Source organism: Odontomachus brunneus, unplaced genomic scaffold (assembly GCF_010583005.1).
Source record: "Odontomachus brunneus isolate Ranch 3 - 2012 unplaced genomic scaffold, Obru_v1 Obru_scaffold_010, whole genome shotgun sequence".
In the NCBI taxonomy this organism is placed as follows: domain Eukaryota; kingdom Metazoa; phylum Arthropoda; class Insecta; order Hymenoptera; family Formicidae; genus Odontomachus; species Odontomachus brunneus.
The window spans coordinates 3,131,152-3,144,409 of NW_022639460.1; the positions used below are offsets into that span (position 1 = coordinate 3,131,152).

Below are 13,258 nucleotides of genomic sequence, written 5' to 3' on the forward strand. Positions count from 1 at the left end.
CCCCCCCCCTCCCCTTCGCTAGTTTTCCAGCTGAATTTCCGGTTAATAAGGGTGTAACACAGGTTGAAGGAACTTTCTCCATCAGGCCCAAACGCTCGGTGAAAGTGTTTCTTGTACGCGTCTCCGCGTGCAACGGAGTCCGAATGTCCGCTTCGCTATCGGGATCGTTTCTCAAGCGGAATGATAATGTCAGGTATTTCGTGGAAACGTTATTGGCCGTTACTTTGTAGATCACTGCTCCATATTTTACATATTGCTCCGTCATCTTATGTTCTAAAACGTTAAAGAAAATATTAGAGATGAACATTTTATGTTGTAAATAATGTTGTAATATTAATTATAGTATATATATAAATAAATATATAAATAATATAATTATAGTATATATATTATAGTAAATAATATAGTATATATTATAGTAAATAATGTAAATTATAGTATATTTATATATTATAGGATTTTATTATATTAATATTAAAATACACATCTTAATAAAAATTATAGAGAGAGGATTTTATTCTCTTTGAAGTAACATACATTTAAATAATTAAAAATGAAAAATATCTTAAGGATATAAAATTTTACATTCATGGATCAACGACTTAAATCGATCTCATATAAAGTTATTCAAATTTAAACTGTGATATGACTCGCTGGAGAAACAGAAAAAATCGAGATAATTACTTTCCTTCTAGCAGGAAATTAGCGTCGTCGATATCACTGGAATAAATTGAACAAAGCGTGTCAGTGGTGAATTTCTCCGTGGGTGGAGAAGCGCGACTTTCGATCTCTTTTCGCCGTCGAATTCAACGCACTGCTTGGCGGCGGATTTATTGAAATTTTATGGAAGCGGATCGTACTTTCTTTCGTCGTGCATGGCGGCGAAGGTCGCTCTTTTCACCAGCAAACGAGAGAACTGCTGTGACGAATAGCAGATACATATGACGGAATCGTCGCACGTAACAGCGAGTTGCTTCGATAAATAATTGATCTTGAAATTCGCACATACTACGTAACGATATTTGCAAACCTGTAGTATTACTCATGTGAATAAATGTACTAAATAACGTGCTATTTGATTAATTTTACGACTATATTAGGAATTCATTTATATCATTAAATTGTAACTCGAGATTTTACTAATTAAGTAAATTATTAAATTCTATTTCTGTATATATTTAGTGGTATATCACTAAATTAAATCTATATGAATGTATCTAATAACGCACTATTCATTATTCACTATTAATAATTATCGAAGATTTGTGGGGCATTATTTTTATTTCACAAAAGGAATATTTTTATGAATTTTTATGTAATCCATTGTGTTTTCTACACTCGATTATAGTAACAAAACTCTCAATAGTTTAGGGAAAATCCGAGATAAATCCGTATGAAACGAGTGAAACAAAGGAATATCACATTACGACATTTTACAGACAAGGAAGTAAACTTGCCGGGCGGTGAGAAAGTCACGTCGCTCGAACAGCATATGAAATTTTAATCAGAACGTAACGCTTGAACGAAAAAGGTATGTCGAGCTTAAGTGATACGTTACATGTGACAGTAATAAGAAAAAAAATCGGTTTACATAATAAACACGAAAGTCTAGTTTATTTTAGTCACAGGAAGATACAATATTTCTCTATAAGGTGATTTAGGAAATTTGAAGAGTTTTCTACTTGGAGTTGATGTTTCTTCAATGAGAGCATGAAAGAGTTTATAATAATCGAGTCATGAGTAATGAAACGTGAGCTTTTTGATATTTAGCTCTAAAAAAAAATACATCCCGAGAGCTTTTAATTCTCCTTATTTCGAATGTAGTTTTTACGTTTCTAGCTTGACAATATTTCAAATAGGGATATAATTATTCATTTATCTAATTTTGTAAGGAATACTTTGGTAGAAGAAAGAAAAAATTAATAATAAACAAAGAACTGTTAACGATAGAGTCTCATAACGTAAGTCATTGATTGGCGCCCGATGATTACCCTTCCCCTTCTACTGAATATTTCTTATTTCCTTTGTAGGAGAGGGGCGAGGATATACTTAAGCGCCAAGTATCTACCTAGTTATGTCATTGTCCAAGTATTCCAAGATATCGGAAAGTGATTATCTTTGTTATTCTTAGCTAATTGTCGACTCGCCCGCTTAATTTATGATCTTGTTGGAATTCTCTTCACGCTCGAATGCGTGATTATTACGTCAATCGATCCAGTAACATCCGTCTAGTAATCATTTTTAGCTTCCCATACTTTATGCGTCTTTGGAGATGTTCCTCACGCATGGAGATGTCACGTGAGATCGTGTTAGAGCAGAATTGCGTTGTTGCAAAACACCGAAGATAACGACTAAGAAGAAACTATAAATAGAAAAAATATATTAGAAATATATAACAGATAAGTATATGGTTGTGCTCAGAGATCTTTCTAAATTCCTCTCCTCATTTCTGTGAACAGTTTTTGCAAATTTTCATTTTGCAATTATTCCGAGAGAAAGAATCGCGACACTTTCAAAATAGGGAAGTGAATTCCACTCGAGCATTTCGCAAATGGAGAAAGAAAAGAAGCATTACAAATCTCAGAGCGAGATTTCACCGTTTTTAATAAAGATGTCTTGTCAACTTCTCAGAGTTCGTCTCCCGGAAACGAAAGAGAGAAGGATGAGAGTTTCAATGTTTTAGAATAACGCGATAAGCATAATCGAAATCGAATCGTCTGTTAAATCAATCTTTTGAGATCTAGCATTTTACACGTCGTTTTACATCGTTTTATTTTTTCTGAACTTTTATATGTTCCTTACTCAATATAAATTTGCTTTCTTCTTCAATGTACAAAATCCTTCAGGATACATATCCTTCGCACAACAAGATTTCGCACTATCAAGTATGTATCCTACAATTCCGTCTGGGAGAAGCAGACGTAGGTAATAAACTCTTCTATCTATATAGTATCTGATGGTTGAATAATGGAAAGTATATGATTCGCTTTCTGCCGGCAGATCTCCGCGGGATGATCTTCCGGAATATGATCGACAGATCGAATTAATTACTTTTCACGCTACATTATACATTCCGTGCATTCGCGTTTTGCCTTTAATCGGCGCGATCTTCATTCTGCACGCTGTGAGATTCATCGAAGTACATCCTGTTTCCCTGGCAATTGAAACCTGCAATTACGTCTTCCGGAATAATGGAACAAAATTCTGGACTTTGTGAGCCTCGCCGGGCGTTATTTATTGCGCGCTTTTATTTTCTTTAAAACTTGAACATGTAAAAGATTTAATTATTAATTTAATCGCGAGATTTTCATTTATACCATTTTCAATACTATTTATTTTCCAATGCTATTGTATATCGAAAAAAAGGAAATTTGTGTATAATATTCATCTTTAATATTAAGCCGAATATTTAGATTGAAATGCTGACAAATTTTTGATTCACTTAACATCAGAAATTGAGTGTCAAAAGCAATAGTTCCAAATTAACTTGAGCCGTTAGCATTTATATTCAAGTATACCTGATTTTATTGAGTTCCTTTCTTCAAAAGCGCTTCGTCTCGAGGATTTTCAAGCAGGTGCATCCTGTAGAAGGAACGCGCGATAGTACAGCAAGGAGGTCTCCCACTACCTTGAGGAGGACCGAATCCACTTCATCTGGTGGAGGCAACTTTCAGCGGGACACGCTATATAAGAAAGTGACATGTCGGCCGGCCAAGATAAAGCACGCGCGTGTTGTCATCGATCCCCCAGGGTGTTTTGCTTGTCCTGTCGATCGTCCCGCTACCTTCGTTACTGACAGGTAAGTGGGCCTTATAGCAAAAATCAGTGAGAAACTTCTACGTCAGTGAAGTGCACCCTGAAGGACCAAAGGACCTCCGACGTCCTACTGTCGTCGTATAGTGTTCGATCGACCATCGTTTGTCCTGAACAGAAATATGGAGATTTTTAACAAATCGTGTTTTTGACTTCGCGCTACTGCTGTGCTCGATATTGATTTTTCGATCATTATAATCCTTCAGGTGGTACTTCGATAGATTGTTTCGATGGAATAAAGTATCGTTAACGTGCATGTATATGGAAATAAGTTTTAGTAGTTTCCGAGAGTGTATATTTTACTTATCAGGATACATTTATATGTATTCTGATTAGACTTTAACAAAGTAGAAATTCTAAGTTTGTCAGATAACAATTAAGACAGGAAGCTAGATAAAGAAAAATAAAGATGATAATATATTTGGTTACACACTCGCTATTTTATCATTTATTCTACCATTGCACCCCGCCGGTTTTTTTCTTAAAATATTATGTCTAGTGTGTTTCAAGAAGAGGACTCTAGAAATTTTCCTTTCAAACTCCAGAAAGTTTCTCTCTCTTTCTCTTCCAAAAAGCCTCAGAACTGGTACAGAACTAAAACAAAATATTAAAGCACTATCAATATTATTTTTTGAATCGGTGTTATTCATTTTCTTTTCTGGAATGACTAGAATTTAACGCTCGAGCGAATATTATAAGAATGTTATCGGTATTCTTGGGTTAATGACTCGACTATCGGGATATACGCAGCGCGATTTAAATGATCGACTTCCTTATCTTGCAACTCCCCAAGCTCGCGAATGATTTCGCGGAGTGCCAACCGGTTCTCTCCGGCTGCTCGCCAGGCACGTGTCATAATTCCTGTTCCACCGTGCGTGACCGAGTTAATTTCATAAAACTCTCGAGACTGACGGTGCTCCCCACCCCATCATTGGCACGAAACAATGTTACCGCCGGAGAGAAAGTACTTCTGTAACTCGCTGTTGCGCCCGTTCGAATTTTTCTTTTAGCGAATTTTTGCGTTTTGTATGTACGCGAATCAGCTTAATTAAAATACCGCGGAGAATCAATTTAACGGTTGATATACAAAATGTGAGAGAAACCGTGTCGGGAAACTAGAATATTGGAATGTTACGATTAGAATATTAGTTTATAGTAAATTTGCGATGCAACATGAGCACAATTTCTGCAAACGTAAAATTATTTGGAAATATATTCCTTTTAGAAAGGATAATTTTCTCATCGTATCCGAGATAAGAAATTCGATCAAACAGTGACTTGTTTAAAATTGCTACGTTCACCCTATGTAAAGTTATAACCTTGATACACAACATACAATAGTCATTCCTTTCTATGACTCTTTAGTCCGGTTAGCCTTAATGAGAGATTGTATTCCACTGAATGCCTTTTTCTATTCGCGATTCGACTGGAAACATAAAAAGTTTTATAGATATACTCAGTACATGGGCAAATAAGTGCATTCTTTAAACCGCCCTGTTGCAAAATCAGAGATCTGTTAATAGCGATGTGAATGCCAGAAGTCGTATTGATCGGTGTGTCGTGTCTCACACGCATGAAATTTTGCAAAAATGTCGCTCGGTGGCGGCTGCTCCAGATTTCCTTAAGCTGACCGGTTGACTCGCGAGAGTTACACGTCTTATACTATACAACCGCCTTCGTTAGTCGCTGGACAACTATCTCTTTATCCATTATGCAATATTGCTTTCTTTTCGCGGCAAGCGGAAAGCCAGCTGCCACGAGGAGAACGCCTTTTTGACGTGCGTTATAATGATTTCGATAAATGAATTATTATATATAATGTAAACGATACATGAGCAGTTTATACATGTTATGCGAATTAATCACAGTCTTCATGTATATCTGGAATAAAAAAGCCGACATTTACAACATTTGGGCTTGTATTAATAGTTGTATAAAACCTGTCTCATATAAAAAATCTGAGTTTTTCGCTTAAATCATATAATATATGCAACGTTTTTGTGAAAAATTACAATTGCATTCTTAATTCGAAATCATCATTTCGTAATTTCGACGATTTCACTCAGTGATTTGCAAGATATTTTTTTCCTTGAAAGTACGATGCACACATAACGCCATAATGTGTTTCAATTTTCCTATGAAATGAAAGCTCTCTGAGGATAATAATCGTTCGAGCGATCTTATTAATGGAGAAAGTTTCCGCGATTTTCCTGTCGGCGAAATCGGAGAAACCGATCGATAAACGAGCAAAAACGATTATTTAGTAGAATCGACCTCTTGATCGCTGCGATTTTCGTGCAACTCTTCAAGGAGAGCCGGAGCATTCATCGTTACCTAAAATAATATATGTATTTGTAAAAATTGCAATGTAATATATATATATATATATATAGTAGAAATCTTCTGTGAGGCAAATATTAACGATACATTTAACGCATTCAATAAAAGAGTTCGTCTTTGACATTAAATCTGGAGAATGCCGGGATGCCTCAATTAACATAACCTACGTAAGAGGATTTTATTTCTTCCACGATTTTCAAGAACGCGAGGAATACGATATTTGAGTGAAAAAGAAGATGAAAAAAATTCATTGCGCACCTCGTAGAAGCGACCATGGCCTTGACGGATGACGTAAAGGAGATTCACGTTACCGTTTCATAACCTTTGCATCGCTTCGGTCATTATCTGTCGCTTATGGGAGACACCGGCCAAACCTTACGACACGATTATTACATGCCATACACACCGTCGAACCTGATACATGTCATTTTTCCATACGACCCCTCTCACTTTCACTCTGATCGAATTAATCGCCGCCGGAGACCCTCAGCCAACAAAACTAGCCGCGACTGTGACGTTCGTTAAACGCGACACTTTCCCGCCTCGTTGCGATTATCGATTGGCCAATCGACACGCCATTTTTACGCAACATTGGCGCGATTTCCGGTATTGGCTTTTCTCTCTCGATGTGATCAAGCATCGACGGAATGTTATTGAAGTGTGTCGTGAAAATTATTCTTGATATTTAATTTATACTTTTGAGAGGCATGTATACATACGCATCTTCTAACTAATTATTACATCTCCCTACACGATTAACGCGGTCTTTCGCGTGAAGTTATCTATAGATCGAACGTAGAGACGCGCGCGCCTTCGAGATCTCGAGAAAAATGACGTTACGCAAGGCGCGTTATTACATAGAAAATAGTGAATTACTTTGACCTATGTTTTACTTACGTAACGTGCATTGCTTTTTCGGAATGTTCAGCGATTCTCTTCCTCTTTCACGCAGGTTTATTATTTCATTGATGATAACGAGCAAATGCCAAGTCTCGATAACGCAATATGCATTCGAACTAGCCTTGCAGTTATAACGAAAATGATTGAGATATACGAGAAATTAGCTGAAATCGATAAATAACCAGCAAATAGAGATGAAAGATATAGAACTCATATTTGAACTATTTGTAAGTTTAGCAAGAAAATCTTTTTGTGACGTCCGCCCCTAGATTATAACCAGATTAATAATTAATAATAGAACCTAAAGTTTCTCTCTCTTCTTCTACAAATATTGTTAGAATGTTCCTGCAGTAAATTTTATATAGTACAGACAATTTTCTAGCAGATGAAAAAAACAGCGATAAATTGTAACTGTGTATATTCTCCCTACGCACAAAAAAAAATTTCAGTTGGTGCAACCAAATAGAAATCAATTGAAAATTAGATGATCAGAAACGATCGTCAGATCTCTATTATGAAAAGTAATATTTCTGTTGTCGCAACCGTAAATATTCGTCTGAAAATTCAACGATATTAGAACTCGGTTGAGGCAACTGAGAACAATTGACTATACAGAAGCCTCATAAAAGAATTTTTTTGTTCCTACAGCCGAGTTTTCGTCTGATCTCTGAGCAACCGAAAATTCGATTGCACCAACATAATTGTTTTTTCCGTGTAGGCCAACAAAACATTTTTTTAAGTGTTCCCGTGCACTCTTCACTTGTCATCTTGTTTTGCGCAATTTTCGCAAAAGAGGCATGACTACAATGACTGCGCGTCATCTCTATCGAAAAATATAAATCATATTAATCTGATCATTTTCATATTCGATTTACCCCTGTTGGATATTCGAAATCGTCTTGAAACCGACGAGAAAATACGGTTGACTTACATTTCATGTGCAAAACACGCTTCTGCAAAACGTACATATCATCCGAAAGCGACTACGGTGACGGCGAAAGGAGATTCGCTAGATGGTTCGCGGTTTGAATATCGGTGGCTAAGTATGAATGAGATCTCGCAATGAGAATCGATCGCGCTGTCGGAAAGCAGGTGCGAGGAAAGCGTGTTACTTTCTAAGTACGTAAAACTCGGACGGCGGTTTCACGTTCGGCTAAGGCCATTTCGGTCGTGACGGACGATGACGCGCTTGACGAGCTCGAGTGCTTTCCATAATAATTGTTCAACGGTCATGTGGCGTATACGCATTTGGAAAGCCAGTTTCTAATTGCTTCAATCCGAGTCGCGACAATACGGCGTGATAAACGATGTCACAGGTGTTTTTACACCTGTCAATTTTTACCATCGACGAAACCAACATCATTGTGTTTTGATGAATGAGTTTCTGGACTTCTTTTAGACTTTTTTTAAAACTTGGTGCATGTTACGAAATAGAAATTGAAATCACATTTTAACATCGTTAGATCAGTAAAAAAGAAAAACATTTCTTCGGCAAGAGATCGTAGCCGCACTTTCTCGCAAATCAGTATCCATTAAATTCATACGCATGCACGTGCTCACGCATGCACGTGCGCACGCGAGGGGAAAGTGCCCTTGGCCGTCGATATCCTCAAAACACGGCTGTTGGCATACACGTGGAAAGACGCGAACGAAATCGAAAGCGCGCCGGTGACATCGTCGTTTAATTCAAATTTAAAATACGTGAAATTCTCTTCCCAATGGCTTAAATGTATTACACATTGTGTGACGTCAGAAACGAGGAGGCTTTTTGATAAACTAATACGTAAACATGAATTCATAATATCAAATTAATCGAAGAAATTATTGAAGGAATTGGTTCTTATAGGAGTATAACATGTGTACATGCCTATAAAAACAATTTTAAAACAAAATCAAAGAACGCTGAGTTTCTCTCCAATTACTAGGATTTCTCTTTATGCACAATATTAAATATCAAGTATCATTTCTTATGTTTTACAGGATGTACTGGGTGTTCCTGGGGTTTCTGAGCTCTGCCGTCGCGGCGCAGAGTTCTTATGACTTAGAAACCAGAGCGGTTTCATTCCCGGGAAAGCCGAGTCTAGGACCGCTTTATTCAGCTGGCTTGAGCTCAGGCCAAGGATTTCGCGACAATAGTTATGAAGACAATGCAGTGACGCCTACGCCTTCACCGACGCCAATCTTCAGGAATTCTAATCAGCAACCAGTAAGTGTCGCTTTAATTTTTCTTTAATTTCAAATGTACATTTTATATCTTTCTGCATCGTACACTTCTCAGTCTATTGTGCAAAAACCATACAACGCACGAAAAAGTTCAAGATTAATTTCTTCTACCAATCTAATATTATAAGTTTATATATAATTTTATTGTCTATTAATAAGATACCTATTACATAACACAGTTATATCGCAAGCCAACGGCATCACCGATCGACACTCGCGATTATTCTCAAGCAATTCGCGTTGGTTCCAACCAACGCGCTCCTCCTCGAGGAGGGCCCACCCAGGAGGAACTCGAAGAGGAGAAGGAGGAGCCTGATCGTCTCACTCTGCTTCTGCCTCAGAGTAGATTTGATTGTGTCAACAAGCAGACTGGCTATTACGCTGACGAGGATCTTAACTGCGAAGTCTTCCACTACTGCCAAGACAATGCCAAGCACTCCTGGATCTGTCCCGAGGGTTTTACCTTCCATCAGGTCTGTGAAAAGAAATATGACTACTGAAACAAATAATTATACTTACAGTCTACAATTCTCTGACGCAAATTCACTTGAAATTAGGAGCAAAATCAAATATCCTTTACGTCATTAGGTACATCTGATTTGTATGCCACCCAGCGGCGACATCAGCTGCAAGAAGAGTTCGCAATATCATTTTGTCAATGAGTACCTGTACAAACCGTTGAACCAGCAGGAAGCTGAGACCAAGCCCAACGTCACTCTGAGGTACAGCGAGAGGTATTACCCTTCTGACATTCACTCAGACGAAAGAGAAGTCGGTGACTATCAGATTACTCCCACATCAGCTCCGGTGCGTCGTCCTGCTCCACAGGTACATGAAATTTAATAACAGAAATTTAGAATTAGTATAGATTTAGGAATAACAAGAGTTTTAGAATTTAGTTGAAACTTGAAATCATGTAATTTCATATCTTTGAGATTTTTTCGGACTTTCCCGAATTATATACTGCAGAATTTGAATCTGTCCGCTTTATTCATTGCTTTTTGCCTCACTAAATAATAACTGCGAAATAATTTTATGGCTGCTTTTAGTCGACTATACATTGACACCTTAACGATTAGGTCTTGTACAGGTCCTTGTGAGCCCACAGTCCTCGAGTTTCAACAGTATCCCCACATCAGCCCGTCCGCAGCCCACGGGACAATATCAGCTCCCGTTAAATCAGGTATTCCGCAGCCCCGAGGAGGTCAACATTCCCCTTCAGTATAGAAGACCGCAGTCGCAGCAGCATCAAGCTATCAGACGATTTCCTCAAGTCCGGCCGGATGAGGAAGACTACGAGTAGATTCTTAGAACTTGCAATTTTTTAATTTGCTCGAATTCTTCCGTTCACAAATAGTCTCTATAGATCGATCATTAATGTTTTTCGATACATTTATTTATGCGATGTCTTTCTTACAAAAGTCCAACCAGAAGTGTTGAAATTCGAGTCTTTAGGTCATCCAAATTTTTATGTTAAAATACTCACGAATATTTATACTGTTATATTCTTAGAAATGTACAAAAAGAGAACAAAGTAGCCAGAAAAATTAATTGCAATATATACAACTTTATAGGGAGTGAGTTTATTTAAAAGTATTATGAATGTTTATTCGCGTATGCGTGGGTTGCAAGTCCATTCGCCTTTGTCGAAATTTCTTTATCCTGTAAAACATTTTTCCCCGCAGGATCTTTTCAATGATATTTGTAACCAATAAGATTAATTAGCGTTAAGAGAGACGATGAGTCTCATTCAATTCTTTTTGTCGAATTAGTTAACGTTATAATGTAAGACTAATGCGAGGATAATTTAATTTGTGGCGCAATTATTGTGTGAAGATATAACTTAATTATTGTAAATAAAAAAAAATTAATTAAACGATATGTTAAGTTCGCCTGTACTCTTAATGGAACTCAAGAAAACTCGTACATCTTAATTACGTGGATTACAATAATTTGAGACGATAAGTTTAACGTCGACGTTAATTGTCCGATCTTTTTACTGAACGTTAATTCTGAAAAGATACAGCAATACCAAGGAAATACGGCGAATCTTTTTACTAGAAAATTTAACTAAAGCACGGCAATTTAATAAGATGTGTTATAATTATACACAATTGTCATATGTAACAGTTTAGTTCGCACCTCTTGTATATTACACTATGGCAGTTTAAGCAGATTCTTTCGTCCGCCAAGTAAGAGGCACTGTCTTTATGGTAAGACTGAGCAAACCGTAACTTTCTTTCAAACTTAAACACATGCATACATACACGTTGAACACATCTGTTAAGTATAACATTGGTAGTATCACATATCGAAAACAAACAGAATCAGCGTTTGCATGGCTTCAGCGTCTCCGCGGTTCTGCGTCTCCAATGTACGTCACTCTGCTTCTTTTTGTCGTTGTCCTGAAAATCTTTTGGCAGTGTCGTGCAATGATTAGTCGTTGTCGAATTGCTACTGGCTGGGATGTCGTATATATATTCGTCAGATTGTTGAACAATGTGCTTTTTGATGGTGGAAACACAATTGAACTGTTCGTCTCTGGGAGAAGTGGCATCTGAATGCTCTTTAGATTCGGAAATCCTGTTCCTTCCTCGAGCACTTTTATCTGCCTTTCCCGTCTTGTCTTCATCCTGGTGACACTTCTCCTCACAGATTGTAGATTCTTTGTGACTTATTGTCGTCCTCAGAGAAGACGATTCGGTTGCGATAGAAATGGAGTTGTCTCGAAGTTCGAGTTGGTTATCGTTGTCGTTGTTGGGATAGGAATTGACTTTGGAGTTTCTGTCTTTCAGATAGTTATGCACAAAATAATTATGACTACTGGCACTTTGCGGATACAGTTTTTCCTGGATGCGACAGTTGATTACAGCCGCCTCGGCGATAGGGATCGGTTCCATATATGTGAACATTTTCTTGCAAGTTCGCTCTTCCGGCCGCTTGGCGCTAATGGGTCCATTGATCACCGACACCGCATTGCTCACTTCAGCCGTTGTCCTTATCACGGGCGTGATGTTGCCCATAGGATCCAGACGCGAGTTGATCTGATGCGAGCTTGCGCTTGAGTTCGCGTTTATCTTGCCGGGGCTCTTTGGCTGTATTTTTTTCGACTTTTGCTTTTGCCGAGATTGCTGATTATTGCTCTTTATTGAACAACTTCGGTCTGCTCTAACAACAGTCTGAGCTACTTTATTGTTCATTTCGCCGCAGTTGGAATCCTCCGAATGGTGGTGTCTTATGTGTCGGTTTAAATTATCCTTTCGCCTGAATTGCGTTTGGCAGTATTTGCAGGAGAATGGCTTCTCATCTGTGAAAAACGAATAAGTTTATCAATATTCAAAGATTGATTTTGTACAAGAATTGTAATAATATTTCATTCAAGTTTGAGATTATATGAAACGATAAATTACACACCTGAATGCACGACCAAATGTCGTCTCAGTTCGCTTTTCGATAAGAAAACTCGGTTGCAATGGGCGCAAGAGAATGGCCTTTCTTTCCCGTGAATTCGTTTGTGCCGAATTAATAAGGACCTATCTTTAAATTTCTTGTCACATTGATCGCACAGGAATGATAGTTCTTCTACAATAATGATCGTTAACTTATAAGTCAGCAGCTTTCTACTTAGTGAAGAAAGGATTCTTCTTCGAGAAGCTTTGAGCGACATGTTAAATGACATCAAATATTATTAATACAACATTTTCTGGTACTTACCCGTATGTGTTCGTTTATGGCGATTAAAATTGGCCAGCATACGGAAAATTTTGCCGCAGGACTTGTCGCGGAATTTGTAATTGCAGGTATATATAGTTCTCGCGTTGTGTTCGTTTCTGTGATTCTTTAGATCATCATTTTTACTATACCGCTTGTTGCATATGGAGCATACAAACCGCTTTTCCTCTGGAATGTGCAGCAATAATTGCAGTTACGTTATATATATATTTGTTATATATATATATATATTTTTTTTTTTTTTTTTTTT

At 37.5% G+C, this 13,258-nt stretch overlaps 2 protein-coding genes and 1 long non-coding RNA gene across 7 annotated transcripts in view; 1 reads left to right on the forward strand and 2 right to left on the reverse strand.

The window, feature by feature from the left end:
- Positions 1 to 35: 35 nt before the first annotated feature.
- On the reverse strand, positions 36 to 6,667 carry LOC116840641. 3 transcript variants are annotated; one of them, XR_004377389.1, is made up of 5 exons: positions 6,412 to 6,667; positions 4,247 to 6,147; positions 3,519 to 3,923; positions 2,069 to 3,168; positions 36 to 273 (listed from the first exon to the last, which is right to left on the reverse strand). It is a non-coding gene; the product is annotated as an uncharacterized LOC116840641 (long non-coding RNA). The 3 variants fall into 3 exon arrangements; XR_004377390.1 differs by having other exon boundaries at positions 2,069 to 2,362; positions 2,803 to 3,923; XR_004377388.1 differs by having other exon boundaries at positions 2,069 to 3,923.
- Positions 3,665 to 11,152, forward strand: LOC116840640. 2 transcript variants are annotated; one of them, XM_032807582.1, is made up of 5 exons: positions 3,665 to 3,799; positions 9,034 to 9,259; positions 9,456 to 9,749; positions 9,865 to 10,104; positions 10,367 to 11,152. In XM_032807582.1, exons 2-5 carry the CDS (start codon positions 9,035 to 9,037, stop codon positions 10,577 to 10,579), a joined length of 972 nt encoding a protein of 323 aa, XP_032663473.1. In that variant the 5' UTR covers positions 3,665 to 3,799; position 9,034; the 3' UTR covers positions 10,580 to 11,152. The 2 variants fall into 2 exon arrangements, with proteins under 2 accessions (XP_032663473.1, XP_032663474.1); XM_032807583.1 differs by having other exon boundaries at positions 10,356 to 10,519.
- A 90-nt stretch (positions 11,153 to 11,242) lies between these two features.
- LOC116840637 (zinc finger protein 816-like) overlaps positions 11,243 to 13,258 on the reverse strand; it is a 4,216-nt gene continuing 2,200 nt past the window's right edge. For both annotated transcript variants that reach the window (XM_032807580.1, XM_032807579.1), the window contains 3 exons: positions 12,991 to 13,176; positions 12,691 to 12,858; positions 11,243 to 12,583 (listed from right to left, as the gene is read on the reverse strand). In XM_032807580.1, the coding sequence (XP_032663471.1) occupies positions 11,604 to 12,583; positions 12,691 to 12,858; positions 12,991 to 13,176 (1,334 nt within the window). In that variant the 3' untranslated portion in view covers positions 11,243 to 11,603. The remainder of the gene's footprint in view (positions 12,584 to 12,690; positions 12,859 to 12,990; positions 13,177 to 13,258) is intronic.